Below are 20,954 nucleotides of genomic sequence, written 5' to 3' on the forward strand. Positions count from 1 at the left end.
GTTTGGATTAAAACACAACAGTTGCCACTTTTTTTATAGCCCTGTTCGCTTGGTCACGTGGCTGACGAGGCTGTTCCAAAATGTAGGTTCTGCAGCCTCAAAGCGTAGATGCCTCTGGATTTAAAATTAGAGCCTGTATCAGTCAAAAGGCCCTGATAACACGATTCAAGAGACCGACTGCTGGAAGGTGGTCTCAGCAGATTTGTTATATAAGCAGGAGCCTGGCCATGAAAGGTTTTAAAAGCAATTCTGAATTTCACTTTAATTGTTAGCGCTTTGACAGACTGGCGACCTGTCTGTGGTGTACCCTTTCTCTTGCTCTGTGACTGGAGGGACAGGCTCCAGCCCCCAGAGACCCTGAATTAGATATGTGGAAGAAAATGGATGGATGGATGAACAAATTTGGAATACTGATGCCAAAGAAGCACCAAAAAAGTAATATGTCAGCTTCTATCCATCTGTGATTAGACCCTCCCCACGACACCGAATATGTATGAATTGTCCAATAAATCAGATTCACCCCTTGCTACACTAAGCAGCTGCATATTTGGGCACAGCAGACAGATGCAATCACAGCCTGGCAGTCGGGCCTGAGTGACAGCTCCACCACAGCCGACAGGAGCGCTCTGCTCCCAGAGGCCTCTGAGCCCTTTAGCATGTGCTACCAGGCGGTGCGGACGCCTGCTTCTGTCTCTCTCGCGGCTGGATGGCTGCTTGATGGGAGGCTGCTGCTTTAGAGGCAGCAAATGTAGCTCACCTCGCTCACGTCCTCCTGCTGACTAAAGCCACCGCCACGCTCGGTTTCATCTTCCTGATGGCCCTCTGTCTCTGACTTTACTTAAGCTCTTACTTCAAAAGACTCAACTGGATCTGCTCAAATCTAACGCATGAAAATAAAAGCAAGTGAAACCGCGACTTCTTAAATCTGCTCATCGGGACAGATGTCTCCTACGGGCTGTATTCTTATCGTTTTTCCACCCTCACCAGGCAAATCTAGCTTCCCCGCTGAGCAGCCGCATAAACACTCACACGCAACTAATGTGCGCTGAATTTTAATTAATACTCCGTTGTCTCTGGAGTTGAGTCTGCAAAATCATTTACAGCCCTACCTGTCACCGAGCCAGGCGGGAAACAAGAGGCATTAAGACACGGGCAGAGGAGGGCAGCAACCACACACACACACACACACACACACACACACACACACACACACACACACACGCATCTGGGGAAGACTTTTTAGCTTTGGCTTTGATCTGTGGCTACATAGTTGAGGTAGCTTTAAAAAAGAAAAAAAAACAAAGGAAAAAACGCACCATCAACAAGGACTTTCAAATGATTTTAGCTTGTGCACAAATTTGATAACCTGATTTTTTTTTTTATATTTCTCTCTGCCTGCTGCCATTACAGCAGAGAGGGGCAGAGACTGACATTAAACAGCATATGGGGAGCTTATTAAATAAGCAGATTCTATCAGCCCAGCATCTGTTTGCCTACCATGTCTGAAGAAGCATGGGGGAAGGAACGGTGTCTGTCCATTCAGGCACCATAAAGATGGTACAGTTATTTTTCGTCAGAAGCATGTCCACCCCACACACACACACACACACGTTTCTCAGAATTACTGCACTTAGCACCGACTGTGACGGCTGTTAGATTTCAAATTCATAATTTCTCCTGCTGCATTCAGAACTCAAATCTTCTGCAGTGGCCTTGATGCAAGGCAGCCTGTAGGCAACAACAGATGCCTGTATTCACTCCAGATAATGGTACTTAAGTATTCAACACTCTGAAAACGTTACAGGAAATGACTGTCACATTAGAGGGCCCATGCATTAGAGGGCTCATATAAGTCTGACTTTTTCCAGAGGGCCCTGGACTGTGCCAAAGCTGCCTGTTGTCTCAGATTCATAGTGTTTATGGAGCCATGAACAAGAGACCCCCAGGGGGTGGAGGGTTTCCAGCTCGGTGATCTGAGAATCTTGTCTCTGCTTTTAGTGTGGATCATGTGGTCCTTCTGGCTTCACCGAGTGACGACCTGTACTCCCGCTGGGGCGCTTTGCAGCCAGGATGAGAATCAGCACCTCGCAGTCTGAAGCCATTGTTCTCAGTCAGGTGAAGTGCCCACTCTGGTTTGGGGATGATGTGCCTTCTAGTATCTCTAGGTCTTGTTTATGTGTGGGGTGAAGAGTGTAGATGGAGATCTGCAGAGGTTGCACTGGTCTGTAACGGTGAAAAGAGCAACGCTGTTGATTTACTGGTTGAACCACATTCCTACCAATCACCCATGGCTGTGAGTAGTGACTGAAATAAGAATGTGGCAGACGGCTGAGAGCCGCTACACCTCCACACTGGAACAAGCAGTGGAGTGGTTCAGCTTCTAAATAGGATACTTCTTAGACGCCTCCCACCTGAGGTGTTTTTGGAACCCAGGGAGGAGACTCAGGGGAGTCTCAGCTGGCTTAAGAATGCCTTTGTCCCCTCCCAGCAGGGCCGCAGAAGGAGGCCAGTCAAGTTTCTCTCTTCCCACAGGAGGAAATGGAAAATGTTGCAGGAGGAAAAGGCTTTCCTGCTTAGCCTGCTGATTAGCGACAAAAAAATGACCTCTTATAGCTGTAGACAAAAAAACCAAAAAAAACAAAGACAGTTGTCATCTGTGTCACTGACATCTTTGTTCCCTTTGCAGAATTGCAAAGGACTTTCCGAATTTTGTTCTTGAAAAGCACCATGTAAATAAATAAAAACCTTATACCCCATTTAGGATAGTCAGTGGTGGATGGACCATAATTTCTGTGCTGAAAATTAAATGTTTTCTTTTCACACAAGCAGTCCTATGCAGACCTTTCTCAGAGCAGGCAGCCCACTATTTTCTGGCAGAGAACTACAACCTCGGAGATCCTCATCCCAGGTGATTCACACTCCTCGGATCACCCACTCTTAATTAAAAGTAAGTACTACAAAAACTAGCTTAAAAGCTATGGAGTGGCATTTGGATGAAGGTAATTATCCAGAGGATTTGGCATGTTATTAGCATGAATGAACAAACAAATGAATCCCCTTTTCCCAGGACACACTAAGACGTCATAAAAAAAACTCCACAGCCAACCTTAACCAAATATGAGCTTCTTCCACTGCAATTTGTGAGAATGAAACTAAAGAAATGACTGTGCACCACGGAGACTCAGTAGCTTAAAGACCAAAAAAGACATGAGCCCCAGCAATCAGTGTGAAATGTCTGGCTCTGTAGACTTTCATGACTTATGAGTTTAAAAATATAAAAGGATACAGAAGCAGCTGTGAAGACGCAGCATCACAGAGCTAACACAGACAGTTTAATCCACACTCAATGAGCCACCCAAATCTCATTACAGCACAGCACAGAACTAATGCGAACGCTGAAGAATAGAGACTTGTCGTTCTCCCTTTTGGAGGGTTAGCATAATGAAGAAAGGGCAAAGAAAACCCACCAACATGGATAATATAATAAAATGGATAATGTCAAACAGCAACATCATCTCCCATCAATATCTGTCTTTAATACCTTATGTGGTGTTTATTCAATTCATATAAAAATTACATGGAAAACATGGTGGACCAGACTGTTACTATGATGAACTACTGGAGAGTTCTTAGTAAATTATTTAATTAGTAGTAGAAATATATGTATATGGGAGGGGTTGTACTATCATGGGTGAAAAGTAATCTTGGAAATCAGAACCAAATTGATAACATTAAAACTGTGACATGTGGGGTTCCTCAGGGCTCTTTTTTAAGACCACTGCTGCTTATTTTGAACATTAATGACATCTGTGTAATTTCTATAACACTGCAAACTATCAGATGACACCAGCGTAATTTACTAAGTTAAGGACTTAAATTAATGAATTAAGTAAATTAAAGACCTGGTTTAAATATATGTTTTTCTGTTAAAATAACATATAAAAGAAAAATAATCTTAAGTTAAACTATATACATGATATTTGGAAATCGTTCAGCGCACAGCAATAGGAAAATTATGATAATTACACTGAATTAGAAAAAGTAAATGAAATGAAATTTCAACAATAAACTATGCTGGGAACAATACATCAACAAAATTAGAAATAACATATCTAAATCAGTCACAATACTATATAAGTAAAAGTTTACATAAACCAAGAATCACTATGCAGCCTGTTCCTTCATGCTTCCATATATATGGCATATTGTGTGAAAGTATGGGAAAACATCTACAAGACAAATATTCAGCTAACATACATATACACATGCATACATAATCAACATACATATTACAAAAAGAGCCGTAAGAATCATTAACACCCTCTAACTCACCATTTATGAAATTTAAAACACGTCAATTTAATGACTTATTTGAGCCTAAAACAGTTCAAACTATGTACAGAGCAAGGCAACATGCATTAACCGCAAATATTCAGAAGTAGTTTGCAGTCAGACAAAAACAACATGCATTCAGGATGTTTCATAATCTAGCTGTTAGAACCAAGTGTAAAAATTACAGCATTACAGTCAAGAGACTAACCACTGTGAAATAACTGCACAGAGGAAATCAAAATCTGTTTGTCATTGTACACGCAAAAAACAATAAACAGAAAACAAAAGGGAAAAAACTATGTGAATATGGGGATGATTTTACTGGGTAAATATGCTGTTTGGCTTTTCCGTTCTGTTGAGTTCTCATTCTGCTCATCTGGATGTTGCTTTGTAAATTATTAGATATTTCCTTATATCTATTCATTGATCTATTTAGCATCCAACCCAAGACGCTGACTTTTCTGAGCATATGGCCTCGCTTACTAGTTTCCAGACTTACCTAACAGAGAATGTTAATTATTCTGTAATTTTCTTTGGCCTGCTTAGAGTCAAATACATTTCCTTTTTTTCATATGTTCCAAAGCGGATTTCTTTTTAATACTGTAGAGTTTAACATTACAATATAAAGTACCTTGAGGTGGCTGTTGTGAATTAGTGCTATATGAAAAAAATTAAGTTGAACTGAACTGATATTCCAAAGTACATCCCAGTGAATAATGGATGTATCTTTCGTACCACTGGCTGAACAGGTCCAAGAGTGTACTTCAGAAGTTGAAGTGACTGCATGTTGTTTCATGGTGATAGTTTATTATGCTTGAGTTTACCTTACTGATTGCTTTTATAGTTTATTGCCTCAATTTCCAAAAATAAAGCAGGAAGACAAACTTTTTTTTTTTTTAACTATCTGTATCTTCTGGCCTTTGTATTCATCTTAACTGTCTCCACTGATACCTTATTGGGTAATCAGTCCTGTGAGTGTATATATATTAGTTTGTCCTTTCCTTTGTCAATTTATTTTGCCCCTCTAATTTATTTCCTCATGTTCAGTTGTCTGGATTTCCCGTTAAATTGTACTTCTCTGGGATTTGTGTTTCCTGTTTTTGCTTTTAGTCAAGAAAATTTTTATTGAATTGAATTGAATTTTATTTATATTCTCTTAAATCACAGCAAACGCTGCCTCTAGGTGCTTTACATTGCAAGGTAAAGACCCTACAATAATGGAGAGAAAACCTTATCAGGCTGGAGGATTTGAAATGGTGACTGCCTTTGAGATCCATGTTTGGCATTTTTGGTCCTTTGTTTTTGTAACATTTAAGCAACAACATCATTCTTCTGTGTGTCAAATTATTTGAATTTGTAGGACAAAAAAGTAAAGGTAGATGGAAGTAGTGTGGAAGAAGGTTAGATCAGGTACTGAGGAATTCTTTAGAGGCTGCTGTAGATAATTTAAAGGCAGTAGCAGATTAACACATGCCTGTGGGATCAAAGCCGCAGGTCTCCAGTTTTAGAGGCAGAACATTATTAACTTTGCTGGAGCTCTGCAGAGTCTGCAGGCTAATTTTATACCTGATGGAAACGGTTTGTCTTAGAAAATGACCTGAAGTTCACATGAAATGCAAAGCTTTGTTTTCTACATATATGCAAAGTCATGCTTCAAAACAATAATGCTAATAATGTATATGATCAACACTATTCAGCAACAAAAAAGTCTTCCTCTTCGTCTGTCTTGTCGTGACGTAGTCAGGTTTTCTTCAGATAATCAGATTTAGTTTTTCCATATATTACTCAGGCTCATAATACTGTAAACTCCCCCATAAAAGAGCCTTAGCGAGCAGCAAGACTCCCTCTTAAACTATCAGAGAGGGCGGACAGAATAGTTTTGCGAGATTTATTTTTAATTCTGTTTTTATTACTATGTAAGTAGATACTTTTTGTTTATAAAGCAATAAAGCTGCAGGTTTTATTTAAGGGTGCTTTGCAGATGCTCACAAAGAGCTCTGGAAGTGCTGTAGCTGCAAAAGTACTATTTTGCTTTTAGGATGTCGAGTGAGATTAGGCTGCTTACAGGGATTCAAAGAGCTCTTGATCTTCAGTTCAAAGGTGTCTTTTTTAAAATCACTGATGGCCATAATTTCCTTATTTTACACAAAGAGAAGAATTTGTATTTGCTGTGTATTAATTTCCTTCATTATTATCCCAGTATCTAATTTACTTAGGCCTTATTTGTTCTAAGTTTCTGTCTTCAACTTATCGATTTACGCCCAGCTTTATGTTTCACTATCAAAGGAAATGCCTGCAGCCCAGTGTCACTGATCCATCAGGATAATTATTAGAGCCAAACCATTCAGCCTGTGCTTGCAGCACCTACCTGATATGTGTTGTCAAAGCTGTCATACATGAACCGTGTGATCAAAGACGTCTTTCCAACTGCAAGACAAGAAAAAGACAGAATGCATTAAATGACAGATGAGGGGCTTTGTGTTCCAGCATTCAGGCTCTCAGCGAGTGTAACAGCAGTATTAGTAGTTGTGGTTTCTACCATGGCTGTCACGACTGCCCAGGGAGCTCATTAGTGTGTGTTTGGGGTGACCAGGAGGTCAGCAGGGGCATCGGGTGAGAATATAATTACAGTGCTGCTGCTACTAGAATTTATGTGTTCCCCAACACATATACCTCCCATCTGATGTACGAAGTCAGGGGAACGGGAAGATGAGATGCAAGGAAATTGCTATAAAATGATAGGAAACCTGGACGAAAAGTCATCCACAGTGCCATTATCTGAGGCTTCAATGAGTTTTACTGACATTTAAAAACATCTGCCATCGGCACGGCCAGCAAGCAGATTCATAAACTCCAACTTTCCTGCTTTATAAAGTGCAGAAAAACCTGTTTCTCAACATGGGATTAGAGGAGACTGGTTTGTTTTGTGTTGATGCTTTTCGATCTCTGATTTCATGCATTTTTGTGCACCAATCAAAAAGTGATAATAACCGTAAAGCTGCTTGATTATGTTTCCTAGCTACAGTCAATCAAAGTGAATGTTAAATGATCAATATCCAATTTTCTGGATTTTTGCAAGAGAATAAATATTAGCTGTTAATAAAATCGCTTTAGTTCTTTTAATATCAAATACCTTATACAGTTTAAAACATAGTGTGCTTTGTAATGTAATCTACTGAGAATGCAATTATCATTTCATCAGCTATGACACTTTACATAATATAATATCGAGTCTCAACCTTCTTACAGTGAAGGTTTAAGGACCGGCTCCTCAAAGGGTCCAATCTGTTCCACTTTGCAAAGCCTGAAAATTGCAGTGAAATCATTAATATGTTCAGTTTTTCAATAAAAATGAGAATCTAAAAATGTAGGCTGGAGTCTATCCCAGCTGTCATATGGTGAAGGGTGGGGTCCACCTGGGACAGGCTGGCACTGCACTCCAATTGTTCATAGTCCGTTTTTCAAACAGATGATTCAATAAAGCTGTACTTGCATTTCTTTGGTTTTAAAGAATGATTTTTAGGGTATAATTTTACTGATCTGGTCCACCTGAGATAAAAATGGGCTTTGGATGCAAAATAAAACAAGTCTAAGTTCCCCTGGTAGTCAAATACGCCTGCCATCACAACGTGTCCTGTAGCTGTGTTGTGATATCCATATTAACACTGGTCTCACTCCTAACTGGCTATTTGTTAAGCATAAAAGCAAAATCTAACAGAATAGTTTCAGTGCCTAACTTACAGTTAAAGAAAGCGAGAGTAAACAAAACACAAAACAAACCATGTACTGCAGGTTCACAGTGTTGTGATCAACCTGCCTACCTCTGTCAGTAGTATGAGCATCAGTTATAACTTAATAATCTATTTCAAAGGAACTGAACTCAATAAAGGCTTCCATTATCAGCAATTGTTATAACAAAGACCTGTGTCTCTTTTACACCAAAGTATCCCTAAACATCTTCATCACATGTTTAAAATAATGTACAATAACAGTGTTTACTAGGGATGGGTACCGGTGTCCGGTGCCGTTCTGACATAAACGGTAGTAACCAGACCGAAAAGCAGCGCACATTTCGGTGCTTTATTTCGGTGCTTTTTTTTCCTGAGCTGTGATACACTTCTAGCCAATCATTTTACGTTTCCGAGGATAGTAGGCGGGGCCAGGTACGTACGTTCTTTTATGCAGAGCTACAGATTAAAAATGCCCAAGGCGAAGCGGTCAAAAGTCTGGCTGTACTTCACAGCAAAATATGCAAACTCAGCAGCAACAAGTGCTTTAAGCTGATACTGTGATACTGTCAAAGGAGGTAACACCTCAAATCCGATGAAACACCTGGCGACGCATAGCGTTTTGTTTTTTTTTAAAAGCCGAGAAATGCGCCGTATATGATGGCAGCAGCAGCCGTTCTTCTCTGCGTGAGTAGCTTAATGTTGTTGGTGTGTAATTTACGTTGAGTAGGCTAACCAAGTTATTACATTAATGCATGTAAGCTGAACTAGCAAACATCATCATAGCTACATGCGGCTGTCTTCTTGTTTGATGGCAGATACTCCCTTCACCCTGGCCAAAAAGGCTAAAATGACCAAAGAAAAAGAGGGAAACAGCTAAACATGAGAGGTTTTTGGACAAAGTTTGTGTTTTTTTCCATTGTTTAAGCACTGCTTCCAGCCAAGAGTGATACCATATATGCCCCATAGCTGCAGAAAAGGCTAACATTGTTATCTTTTTACAAAAACCAGCTGAACATGAGAGGTTTTTGGACCAATTTTGTGTTCTCCATTCTTTAAGCACCGGTTTGAGCACCGGCACCGTTTCAAAAGTACCGATTTGGCACCGGTATCGGATAAAACCTAAACGATACCCATCCCTAGTGTTTACTAAAAATGCCTGCCCTACATTTCTTTTGTAGCATGAATGACTTCATGAATGGCATTAAAGATGTTCTACATGTCCCCGAATGTGTCTGACAGGTCTGATGTTTGTTTCATGTTATGTGCTGATAAATGGATGAAAAACTAATTTCAAATCTCTTCAATAATTCATTCATCATTTTAGGATCATAAGTCATATTTTGAGGTCCAGAAAAGAAGGCTGGTTAGAAATTACTGACTTATTGATAAATAGCACAAATGGTTTTCAAATTTTGTTTTCCCTCAATGGGTTTATTAATGATGGAGAATGGGGAAAAGCAAAAGCCGACAGGAATCAATCACGCCCCCCTTCTTGTATGCATTTAGCAGCAGTGCAGATGGTAAAGAGCCAGCTCATACCATCTCACTCATACAGTGATATGCACTACGGTTCAGTCTGAAAAGCCACTGGTCAGCAAGTGTGTTGCAGACTGTGGATGGTGCAATATCAAAGAGTATAAAATATAACTGTATAAATAAACCTGACATTTAACAAAGTGTGCGGGGGCAAATGGCTATTAGAGTGGCCTCACAACACTCAGATCCACAGGTTATGAATAAAGACAGATAGTAACCAGAGATAAACAAGCAGATGAATCCGTCAAAGTAAGAAAAACTGCAGTCCCACTAATGTCCACTGGAGGCTCTAACACTGAGTCAGTATCCACACACTCCCGGATTAAAATGTCTACCAGCACTGCAGAATTAAACTTGTTTATTGGCTGCTACAAAAAACAGTTTGTATGGATAGTTTCCTCTTTCAGAACAACTGCATGGCTTGGCTAAATTTTTGAGGTCCACCACTTAATCTTATTAAACTGCTCATCTGTAACCTCATAGCTGCTCATCTATATGCTGTATACCCTCAGTGAAGCTATGCAACAAGATTTTTTGCTGCTGCCCTGCCAGGTTCATGAGAAATAAATGCACCAGCTCGCTCAGTAAACATAATCTGTCTTATATTCACAGTTCATCAAATGGGCACCCAGTTGCAATTGTTTGCAGAGAGAGTTTTAATTAGGCAGACTTATTGCATGTGTCTGTGCCCTCACTTGGTCTCCTTATCTGCAAGGCAGGATCTACAGTGTAGCTACTGATTATGCTAATGATCTCATGCTAATTTATCAATATATCATCTAACTTACTTAAGATGCCATCTAATTTAACAAGCTCTGCTAATTTAGTCATGCTTTATTGGTAATTAAAACACCATCATGACTCATCTAGTCCACTGTACAATATGAAGTCAAAGACTATGAAGGCTGATGGCAGGGCAAATAATAGGAAACCAAGATAATAAACATAAAAACATTTCCACATATCAAATACTCATCGTCTTTCAACAAAAGAGTGTCAAGGCAAGACGCTACCATTGTGTTTATGTTTGTTTGGTGGCCAAGACCTTGGAATAACCAGCAAAGCCCCTTCACCAATCCCACACCCAGACACACTGGCATGGTACTGAGCAGGGTCATTTAATGCTTTACAAGTAAAATTTTAAAATCTTGGAATGTTAGTCAGTAATAATGCTAGTTTGTAAGTATTATAATTAGGAATCAACCAGCTCTGTGGAGAAGCAGTTAGCACTGTTGCCTCACAGCAAGAAGGTCCTACTTTGAAATCCACCATGGTTGTCTGTCTCTCTGTGTTAGCCCTGCGACAGACTGGTGATCTGGCCAGGGTGTACCCTACCTCTTGCCGTATGATAGCTGGGATAGGCTCCAGCTCCCCTGCGACCATAATAAGGATTAGTGGAAGAGATATTCCTGATGAATATTAGGAATCGAGACATCCTTCAACATGGCTCATTGTGATTGATTTCCGGATTATAGGCAAGAGGAAGGAGAACAGAGGTGAAAAAGAGACAAAAATAAGAATAATGACAAAACCGAAAAGAAAGTAATTAACAAAGTGAGAACTGGGAGGGCACCTGGGGGTAGACTCAAAACTACTGGACAGATTTTTTTATATTTGGAGAAGATGACACCAGCGTGTCTAGACTTCTGAAAGATGAAGATGACGAATGGATGAAATCCGCTGAAGCAAAGAAAACTGACACACAGACCAGAAAAAGGGAAACAACAGATTTTTCTCATTTCTCTCAGTCCTCTTTCCTGCCCGTGACCTGGAAAGCCACGTCTCTGTGCCACACTAAAGGATGTTTCAGTCCTAAAATGCATTTGGAGGATGGAGGAGGTTGTCAGAGGAGTTATAATCCAGGATCAACAGGTAGATCATTTACAGTCATTTACTGTTGCTTCGGGTATAACAGAGGCGTGGCACACAGCTGGAACATACCAAGCACGGAGGGAGGAGGACTCTCTAAACAACTCGTTATTTTCATTTATATCAAATTATAATAAGGGGTTACTATGATCATATACAGGTAACGCTGTGACGCAGTTATGTGATGCCTTGCTGCATTAAATTCAACACTCGTGGCTACATTTATGTCATAAGTTGTGTTACAAAGGTCTTCAAATATCTACATGAGCTGAGGACAGAAATAAAGTGTCAGATGTGCCATGTTATTCCTGTGCACTTGCGTAACGATCAGCTGATTTCAGTTTGCTGATTTCAGGATGGCAAACTGCCAATTAAAAGCAGCCCTGAATATAAAAACGCAATGAGCGCTCTTGAGCCTGACATCATAAAATACAGACGTACTTAGGCCATAAAGCCCAACTTATCATGCAGTTGTGCCAAATGTCATATTTAATTGACATCACTTTAAAATGCCGTTGCCTCGATTCCTCTCTCCTTGGCTCCTCTGCTCGCACCTGTGGGAGGGACTAAAACGCGAGGAGAAGAAGTAGTGATGTACAAACGGAGAGATGAGAAAGCAGGAAAAGAATGTCACTTATCTCATAACATGGTATGCGTGTGTGTTTATGGGAAACAGTCAGGTGAACTGTGGAGTTTTCAGTCACCATTTCTGCCCTGGGCATTTGAAGCCTTCACATGAACGCTTATCAGAGGGAGAAAAACATTAGGACACTGAGTTTGATCCAGCATCCTCGCTGCTGACTCATCCTGAGCCACCGCTGAGCAGCATGAGACAGCACTTTGTGAGCCTCTCAGTCACTGCTTTCAAAACTCAGGGACAGACAGCACGTCCTTATTTCTTCCTCTGACTCGAGTAAATCTGAACAGACACTTCTTCTTCATCTTTGTTCCCACAGAGGGAACATTCACCACATCCCAGTTTAATTTGTCCTGGAGGCAGCAGCATAATGATGGACACTCATTCTCATAAACAGGATGTCAAGCAAACAAAAACACTTCCCAATCCCTCCTACAGCCCTCTCCCCCTCTGAAAAGGCTGCACTTAGCGTTAGTTAAATTTTTGTCAGTATCTTCAGATGTAACTGCAGGTCTGTTTGTGTGAATTTAATTACCAGGGAAACAGGAAGCTTAGTTACGCTCACGGCTGCAATAATTTAGTGGATCTTCTGTTAGGCTAAAAAGAAATGATTAACAAGGCAGATTTTTGATTACATTTCAGAATTAGCTCTGCATTTCTGAGCATTTCCTCCTCATAATCATTTCATCCTCTTTTGCTATTAACACCGTTTTAGAGATTATGATGGGATTCGCGTGATTAGTAGCTCTAGTCAGACATACAAATGTAAAAAAAAAAAAAAAAGCCGCTGCTAAAGCTGCAGCAGCGATGACAGCAATAACCTCTTTTCATTCAGGTTCTAATAGAGGTGCGTTCTCGTGGCGCAGAGGGATCACAGAGAGAAACTGTAGCTTATTAAATTTCAAAATGAAGGACAACATGAAATAAAAAGTTCAACTGCAATTTAAACCGCTCGACTACAAGCCAAAAATACACCAGGGGGCGGCGTAACAGAGACGTGCAGGGTTAGAACAGACCTAGCCTTTAGAATTAGAGCTCCACAAAAATAAAGAACATATTACCAATGCAAATGCAAACAATGTCCTTAAATGACTGCATTTACCTTTATTTTATACAAGTTTTGTATTCCGTTACATATACCTATACTTAAACTTATCTATTTCTTGTATATTTGCTTCAAATGTTTTGATCTGATGTTTCTAAGTAACAGCCACTTTTCTGAGGGCAAACCCAAATATTCACAGGACTGTTTAATACCTAATTCTTTATTTAGTCATGTTGTGATCCGCAGCTATGATATCTGATATGTTATGTTAAATTATGGGTCATTTCCAGTGTTTGTTTATTAATTAATAAGTCTAGTTATTAACAGGCCACCATGACCGAGACTGGTAGCGATTAAAAACTGGGATCATTTTCAGGGCTGTTGCTTAAACTGACTGTAAACATGAGTCAGAAATACTCTGACACGTCAATACAAACAGAAATAAAGACACTTCACTCTGGCCAAATCGTGTATAATGCTGCTGTTCTCATCTGCTGATGCCGCGACTTTACATTTATTTTATGATTAATTCGTTAGAAAAAGAAAGCCCAGCTGAATTTCATTGTACCCGTCATGGACCCAGACACCAAAATCCTTTTGTATTTTGGGATGTTTATGTTCTAGTTCTGTACCTAGTTAGTATTGTTGATAGTACCAAGGACAATGACATTAAAGATCATTCATAAAAAAAAAAAACAGTGTTCCTGCAATTCTCTGGTGTATGGGAAACAGGAATGAGGACATAAAAACTACCCTGATTGTCTTATTAAGCACCGACATCCCAGCTCAACTATTTACCGTCTCTGTAATTTCTTTATTCTTATCATTGTACTTTCCTTGAGTTTCCCCAAGTAACCTAATCTTTATGTTGTGCTGAATTCTTCCACAAGATATACATTTTCTACTCAGAGTTGTATACTGTTACTTTTTTCATGCTTTTATACTTAAGCTAGTGATGAAACTGCTTTCTGATATAGATAAATTCTTATGTACATCTTAAGTCTAGATGTAAAATGTATCGCCTGTTACAATCCTAGTTAGTCTTTGTGAAATGAAACTCAACAGGTAAGGTTTAAAAAAAAAGTGCTAAAACTGATGAATGCTTGCATTGCTGGCAAAGCTAAGTCAGACTCATTTCTATTGGATGTTGGACACCAGGACTGAACTTTTTTCACATGTCCAAATTTTTAAGGACAAAGTTTCTAGGTACGACAAAAAGAAAGTGTTAGATTTGGCGATCTCAGGATCCCATTTCTGCTTTTTCCAGATGACGTGATTCCTTTGGCTGCATCGATTGGTGGCACATTGGAGTGGTGGTTTGAAGCCACACATAAAGTGACAGAAATACATTTTGGGACCTCCAAGTCTGTCGGCTACAGAGCTTCCAGTGCTCCACATCGAAAGGAGCCAACTGAGATGGTTCAGGCATCTGACCAGGCTTTCACCTGTGTTTTGGGCATGTCCAACTGGAAGGAGACTCATGGGCGCATAAAGGACATGCCATAGAGATGATGTCTCTCAGCTGGCTCACGAACGATTCCCACCAGATGGGCTGGAGAAGTTTGTCTAGATGTGTAAAAGTACACGATGCCCTGATAATACTACATAACAAACAGGATAGTCCCTGTGTGAAGGCAATGAGGCCACTTTTACTGCTATCATCTACTTTGATAGTTTGATGAAATCCCCCTCAAACTCCAGGCCGACTGTGCAAATGGCTCATCTTGACATTTAGGCTATTCAGCAAAGCTCTTTCTTCAGTGTCTGAAGCCTATTGATTACCCTCACACTCTAATTGAAGTAGATGGAGAGTGCAAGTTGCTCTTGTGCAAATGGCCCACTATTTACAACACATAGCTCTGACAGCAGCAGCAGCCTCATTCACCCAAACCGTCTCCACGTGGCTCTCACCAGCAGACCTGAACCTGTTAATAAAGACCCAGTGGGCTCATTTTAAGAGCAGCTCACTCAGGTCCCGATCTGCTGCCGGACTCAAAAGAGAGGTCTTGAAATGACTATGCTAATGTCCTTCTTTGTGTTGCCTTTATTATGGCCTATGAGGACTGTGGAGAGACCGCTGCTTCATTGTATGAAAAAGATGTCAAATTATTCATTTTACTTGGTTTTGCTGCAAGCCTACATTACGCAGCAGTGTTTGGGAACAATTGTTATTTCTATTGTCATTTTCAATTGGCCGTGAACACTTTATTCAAATGGATGTGGTAATTTTAGACGGCTCATTCTTCTGTTACATAGCAGCAGCAGGGGTTAGAGAGGACGAAATCATGAGGTTACATAAGACATTTTAAATCTTTAACGTTGTCGTGCAGCATTGTATGTGAACTCGATGACATCCTCTTCTATTTAAACCTGCAGTCATATGACAGCACCAACCCAGGTGACTGTTTCATGACACTTCATCTCTAGAAACATATCTGCATAGAAACACACAGAATCTAACCAATTACATTTGACCAAAGGAGGTGTGTTTGCTCAAAAACATTATTGAAACCATTGGTTATGACCCGAGAATGAGTTAGTTTTTTTATTATCCTTTTTTAACCCCTCAAGTGACAAACTATGTTGGCTAAAATGACTATTTTGGTAAATGTCATTCATCAATTTTAAACTACAAATTAACTCAATTATTTACACAATCTCCTTCTGTCAGTTCTTCCAAAACAAATTTTCTTTGTCTAACTGAATGTTTGAGTGACTTAATATTACTGTATGCTTGCATTTTAACACCAAAAAATGCAAGAAAGGTGGAGAAAACCTGTCAAAAAATGTTTTTCTTTTTAACATTGTTTTCTGAAATTTCCAAACTTTTAGATTAATGTGCAAAAAACAGATTTCATTCATCGTTTTTTATTTTCCGCGAGTCTTTGACTTGAAAATGTCAAGTCATTGAATTATTGTGTTTTAGTTATGATGCAAATAGAGAAACTGTCACTTGTATTACATTTGTAAATGATTAAACTTCTGATAAAAATCCTACCGAGGAAACAGTTGATCAACTGCAATTCACACAGCATTATCGTCATAGGCTAAAGGTGGAATAGTAACCAATATCACTAATGGGGCAAATTTCACTGCCTAACTCATCAAGTCCCATGAGGCTTTGTTGTTTATTTGTGGTGTATGCATTAGAAACAGAAATTGGAAAATAGTGGAAAGTCCAGATTGTCTTCATTGTGTCATTGCTTGGCTTTTGTTGTCCTGGGAGTCTCGGGCTACATCTTTGGCTGGCTTTTCTTATACTACATCACACTGAGATGAACCAAGGCCTGAGGATGAAGCGCAATGGTCCCACAAATGTGTCCATCTGCATACGTGTTTTTCATTTGCACAGTGAATGGAAAGGACTCTTCACATACCACAAACCTGCAACTGTTTAGTACTTTAAAATCACAACTGCACATTACCGGATGTGGATGATGTATGTCGGTCAATTGCTTATTTGTTGACAAGTGAGTCGGAATAGGGAGGGAGTTCACCGGGAACGGGCAAGGCATGGAAGAACCATAAAAGACCAAAAATACTACATGAAAACTACAAACAGTGGCTGCAGTGGACACTAGTCATTGTTTTTAACACTCGATTTCACTTTAGCTTTTTGTATGTTAGAACACACTTCTCCGCCATTGGCTGCAGTGTATTGTACCAAATATTGTATACACTGCCTCCACTGACAACAAAAACTCTCTGCAGACAGACTACCCCCACTCAACCCTAAAAAAAAGCATTCGTCAGCAGACGAACTGAGAGGTTCCAGGTTGAATGTGAGAAGAGGTCAGAGGGCTGGTGCACTATGAAGCAACATTAATGGGTTTGTGAAATCTGTTGAGCTTACAGCCAGCTTTCTAATGTCATGACTAGGGATTGTGAACCGATTCTCGTAGAGAACCAGTTGTCAGTAACTCAATTCCTTGGTATTATTGGTCCGCCTGCATATCATTTCCACTCATCAGTTCGACCTGCACTTGCACTACAACCAGCTGATAACTTTTATTTTTATTGCACAATGCATTTGTTTATCTGAATACTGCCTATTCAGATAAACTTTTCCAATAGCGGTTGTCAATATTGGCTAAAATCTGAAATAAAGTTTCTAGTCTTAGCTTTATATAATCTTACAAAAAAGGAGGAGTTTCCTAATATAGTCATCTCAGGAATTAAAGACCCAGCTACCTGCTTTTCAAGCCTTCTTTTACCAAGGAGAAGTAATTGAAATGGCTGGTTTCAGATGAAGTCTGAACTCCTCCAAGGCCCACTGAAGGAAAATATAAATCACTGTGATAAATGTGAAGTGTGAATCATTCAATGCTACTCTAGTGGAGTCTAAGAATAAAAATACAGAGCTGGAATGAAAATATTAGGTCCCCTTTAACATCAAATAGACTCATTCCTGTTGTTAACATATAAATACACAGAGTAAGCCAATAATTCTACAGTCACCTCTACATAAAGGGTAAAATAGAATTTTAATGAAGTCTCTACTTGGAGTGATGCTTCAAAGAGTTTGCACAGTGAGTTAGCAAAATGACAGCCAATTAACTGAAAGTGCCGGGCACCTGCTGCGGCACAACCTGCACTTTTATCACCCGGACACCGCTGAGCCCAGTCAGCACACTGCTCATCAAGGCGTCTCTTAAGAGCTCAAAATGCAATTTATGGCAGGTTAAAGGCCCCGCACGGTCAGGCTCACACTAGGTTCTCTTATTTGTGAACCATGCATCCATAAAACGAGTTGGTTACAGACTCGCTCCACTCTACACATACAAGAAAAACTAATGTGTGATGAATATAGTAGAAAAAGGAATCCATTAACTATACTCAGTGGAAATGTACCTGGAGAGAACCCACGCAAACATGAAGAGAACATGCAAACTCCACGCAGAAAGATGGGCCTGATAGTGGAATTGAACTCAGGATCTTCTTGCTGGGAGGCAACAATGCTAACTACCGTGCTGCCCTTTTTTCCTTTTACCAGTATTGTAATATTACATGTGTAGTATGCATGTGCACAATTGCTTTTTAATGGCAAAGACTGACATAAATTACTTAATTTAGAAAAGCTTGAGACTTTTAATTCAAACTAAAAATACTCTTCTGCAAAGTTTATATTTTTTCTGTGAATCTAAGGGGTTTTGATGTTGTTAGTACAAAATATGGCTGCACAAAATGTTCTTAATAAACCTATTACTGTTGCAGTACTTGATACAGGGGTGTCAAATGAGCAACCCAGTTTTCATAACTGGCTCACCAAGGGGCAAACTTAATAATTATTTCAGCAAACGTTTTCAAATTGTAAACAAATATGGTTTAAAACAGTGTTTCTGTCGCTGCCTATGCACACGGTTGTTGAATTTAACTGCACCTATGAAATGAAATTATTTTCTTGGATTATGTTTTTGCTTCGTGAACGTTATGACATAAATATCATCTCATAAAATTACTTCTGTGCCTTTAAAAATGTATGTAAACACATTGCTATAATTCCTAAACAGGTAATCCATTACTTTTGTTAAATTCCTTGAGTTAAAGCTGAGAGTCTGCATCCCTTTAACATCTTTATTGTTTTATTTTAAAAACCCTGTGGTGGTCGCAAACTTACAAAAATTGTGAAAAGAGTCCTTTTGTCTTTAAAACAAAAAAGCGTAATGTGAAAAGTGAAGTTTTCACAGGAGTTGTGCAATCCTGCGAAAAACAAAATGCTCCCCACGATACAAGTTACCGCCATCTTTAGCAGCAACAACTTGAAGTACTGGTTTTCTCCCTGACTTTATCAGTCTCTCACATTGCTGTGGAGGAATTTTGGCCCACCCTTCTTAACAGCGTGGCTTCAGTTCAGTCAAGTTTGCATTTGGCATTCACTTATGTGCAGCTCTCTTTAAGGTCATTTCAGTCAGGTTAAGGTCGGGACTTGGACTGGTTCAATAAAACAGTGTGATTCCTTTCTTTTTCAGCCAATCAGCTGTAGTTTTGCTGCTGTGCTTGGGACTGTTGTCCTGTTGCATGTCCCAATTTCAACCAAGTACTAACTGTCAGACAGATGGCCTCACATCTGACTCTAAATACTTTGTTATACAGAGGAGTTCATGGTTACCTCGGTGACTGCAAGGTGTTCGGTTCCTGCAGCTACAAAACAACGCTAAATCATCACCCATCCACTTGGCTTTTGCAGTTTCTCTGAGCATTGGATGGTGCGACAGTGGTATGAATTTGCTCATACCTGAATACTCCAGACCAGCAAACAGCCAAAACCTCTGCCTTTATAGAGTTGTTCACTGTTGCTGATAATCAGTTATTCAAGTGCATTTGTTTAGCGACCCCATGTTGCTACTTGCCCTCATAATTCCCATGGAACCAGTAAGAGTGTACTTAGTTTTTCACAGAAGTGCAAAGAGTGCTGTGAAACGTTTTTTCCCCAATGACTGTATTTCAAAGAAAATTGATGGCATAGCCAATAACTCAAGGGTTTTTTTGAGGAGATGAAAACAGATGCACACAAAAGTGGACAACGAACACACATACAGAGATAAAACTACAATAAACTTCCAACAGCCTCTTCCTGCTGATCTCTGTCAAGCTGAATAATACACTAACTTGTCCATTCAGCCCTGAAGCTGTGTGCCAAGTCGGCAGGTAAAACCACTGCTGGTCACTCTGCGGCAGGCATCATGGAATACCCTCCAGGTCTTGGCAGCCAATCAGAGCAGAGCAGTGCTTTTTACATGGGCCTGGTTCCCACTTGTAGGAGACGGCTAAAAATAATGCAGTGCGTGTCATTCTTTTGCACGACACTGAGATGAGTGCTCAACCCACAGGAGATGGGCAGATATCCAAAATTTATCAATGAATGAGGTAGCTGAGAAGAATATGTGGCTATTTGTGGTTGTCCTCACAGGGAAAGGAGAACAGAAAGATCTGGAGGAGATACAGACCTGTGGGAGAGATACTGACTCCTGCATCTGTGCACTTGTTTATTCATAGTCACAGCAGCCGGTACCCAGAACCCAGCGAGAGGATGCCAAAGAGCAGATGGCCTCCAAATGATTTTCCAACAGTCTAAGTGGAAATGATATGCATATTAACAAATCAAAAGAAACTGCTACCAATTGAGAAGCCAAAAATGTTTCTGTCTAAAACTTTTCAGTTTCGTGCTGGTAAAATTATATTAACAGCTAACAATCACAAACTACCTGTATGTGAAAATAATCACAAATTCCAAGTTCACATTCTGCTCTCATTAGCATCACATGCAGTTTACGTCACCTAATGCCATGTAAGGTTTTTGTGTGCCTGGATGAACTGAAGTAAAAGTTCACACTGTACATTTTTCATACTGGTGGTAAATCCCAAGACTAAGCCACTAGACATGAAAATGCCTCCAGCAAAATGTGGGACTCTGCTTCATCATCAGACAGGTGGAATTATGCACCAAGCAAACACACATCTGGTCCGAATACGCTGGAGTCGATAAAGCCTGTCAACTTATGCTGCTGTTTGGGCTACTGTAGCCGTACACACCGGTATACATATTAGATGTACGAGTGTGAGCGACATAAAAGAGAATGACAAAAGAGAATGCTAATGAAAACTCAGGGGACAGCTTTAGCGAACACAACACCCCAACGGACACAGACCGAGACTCAAAAGACAAGGACACTGTTACAAAGAGGGTCCAAGGAATATGGTAGTGTGGAGAGATTTGGGCGATATACCCTCCTAGGACCTGGCGTCCACATACAGTGGGGCAAAAAAGTATTTAGTCAGCCACCGATTGTGCAAGTTCCCCCAC

The 20,954-nt window shown here is 40.0% G+C and overlaps 1 protein-coding gene across 2 annotated transcripts in view; it reads right to left on the reverse strand.

Annotated features, from left to right (window-relative positions):
* The window catches only part of rab6ba (RAB6B, member RAS oncogene family a), a 66,577-nt gene that overhangs the window by 28,343 nt on the left and 17,280 nt on the right, over window positions 1–20,954 (reverse strand). For both annotated transcript variants that reach the window (XM_013909372.1, XM_005727179.1), the window contains exon 2: window positions 6,701–6,759. In XM_013909372.1, coding sequence (XP_013764826.1) covers window positions 6,701–6,759 — 59 coding nt within the window. The remainder of the gene's footprint in view (window positions 1–6,700; window positions 6,760–20,954) is intronic.

Source organism: Pundamilia nyererei, unplaced genomic scaffold (genome assembly GCF_000239375.1).
Source record: "Pundamilia nyererei isolate P.nyererei 1_Seehausen unplaced genomic scaffold, PunNye1.0 scaffold00023, whole genome shotgun sequence".
NCBI lineage: Eukaryota > Metazoa > Chordata > Actinopteri > Cichliformes > Cichlidae > Pundamilia > Pundamilia nyererei.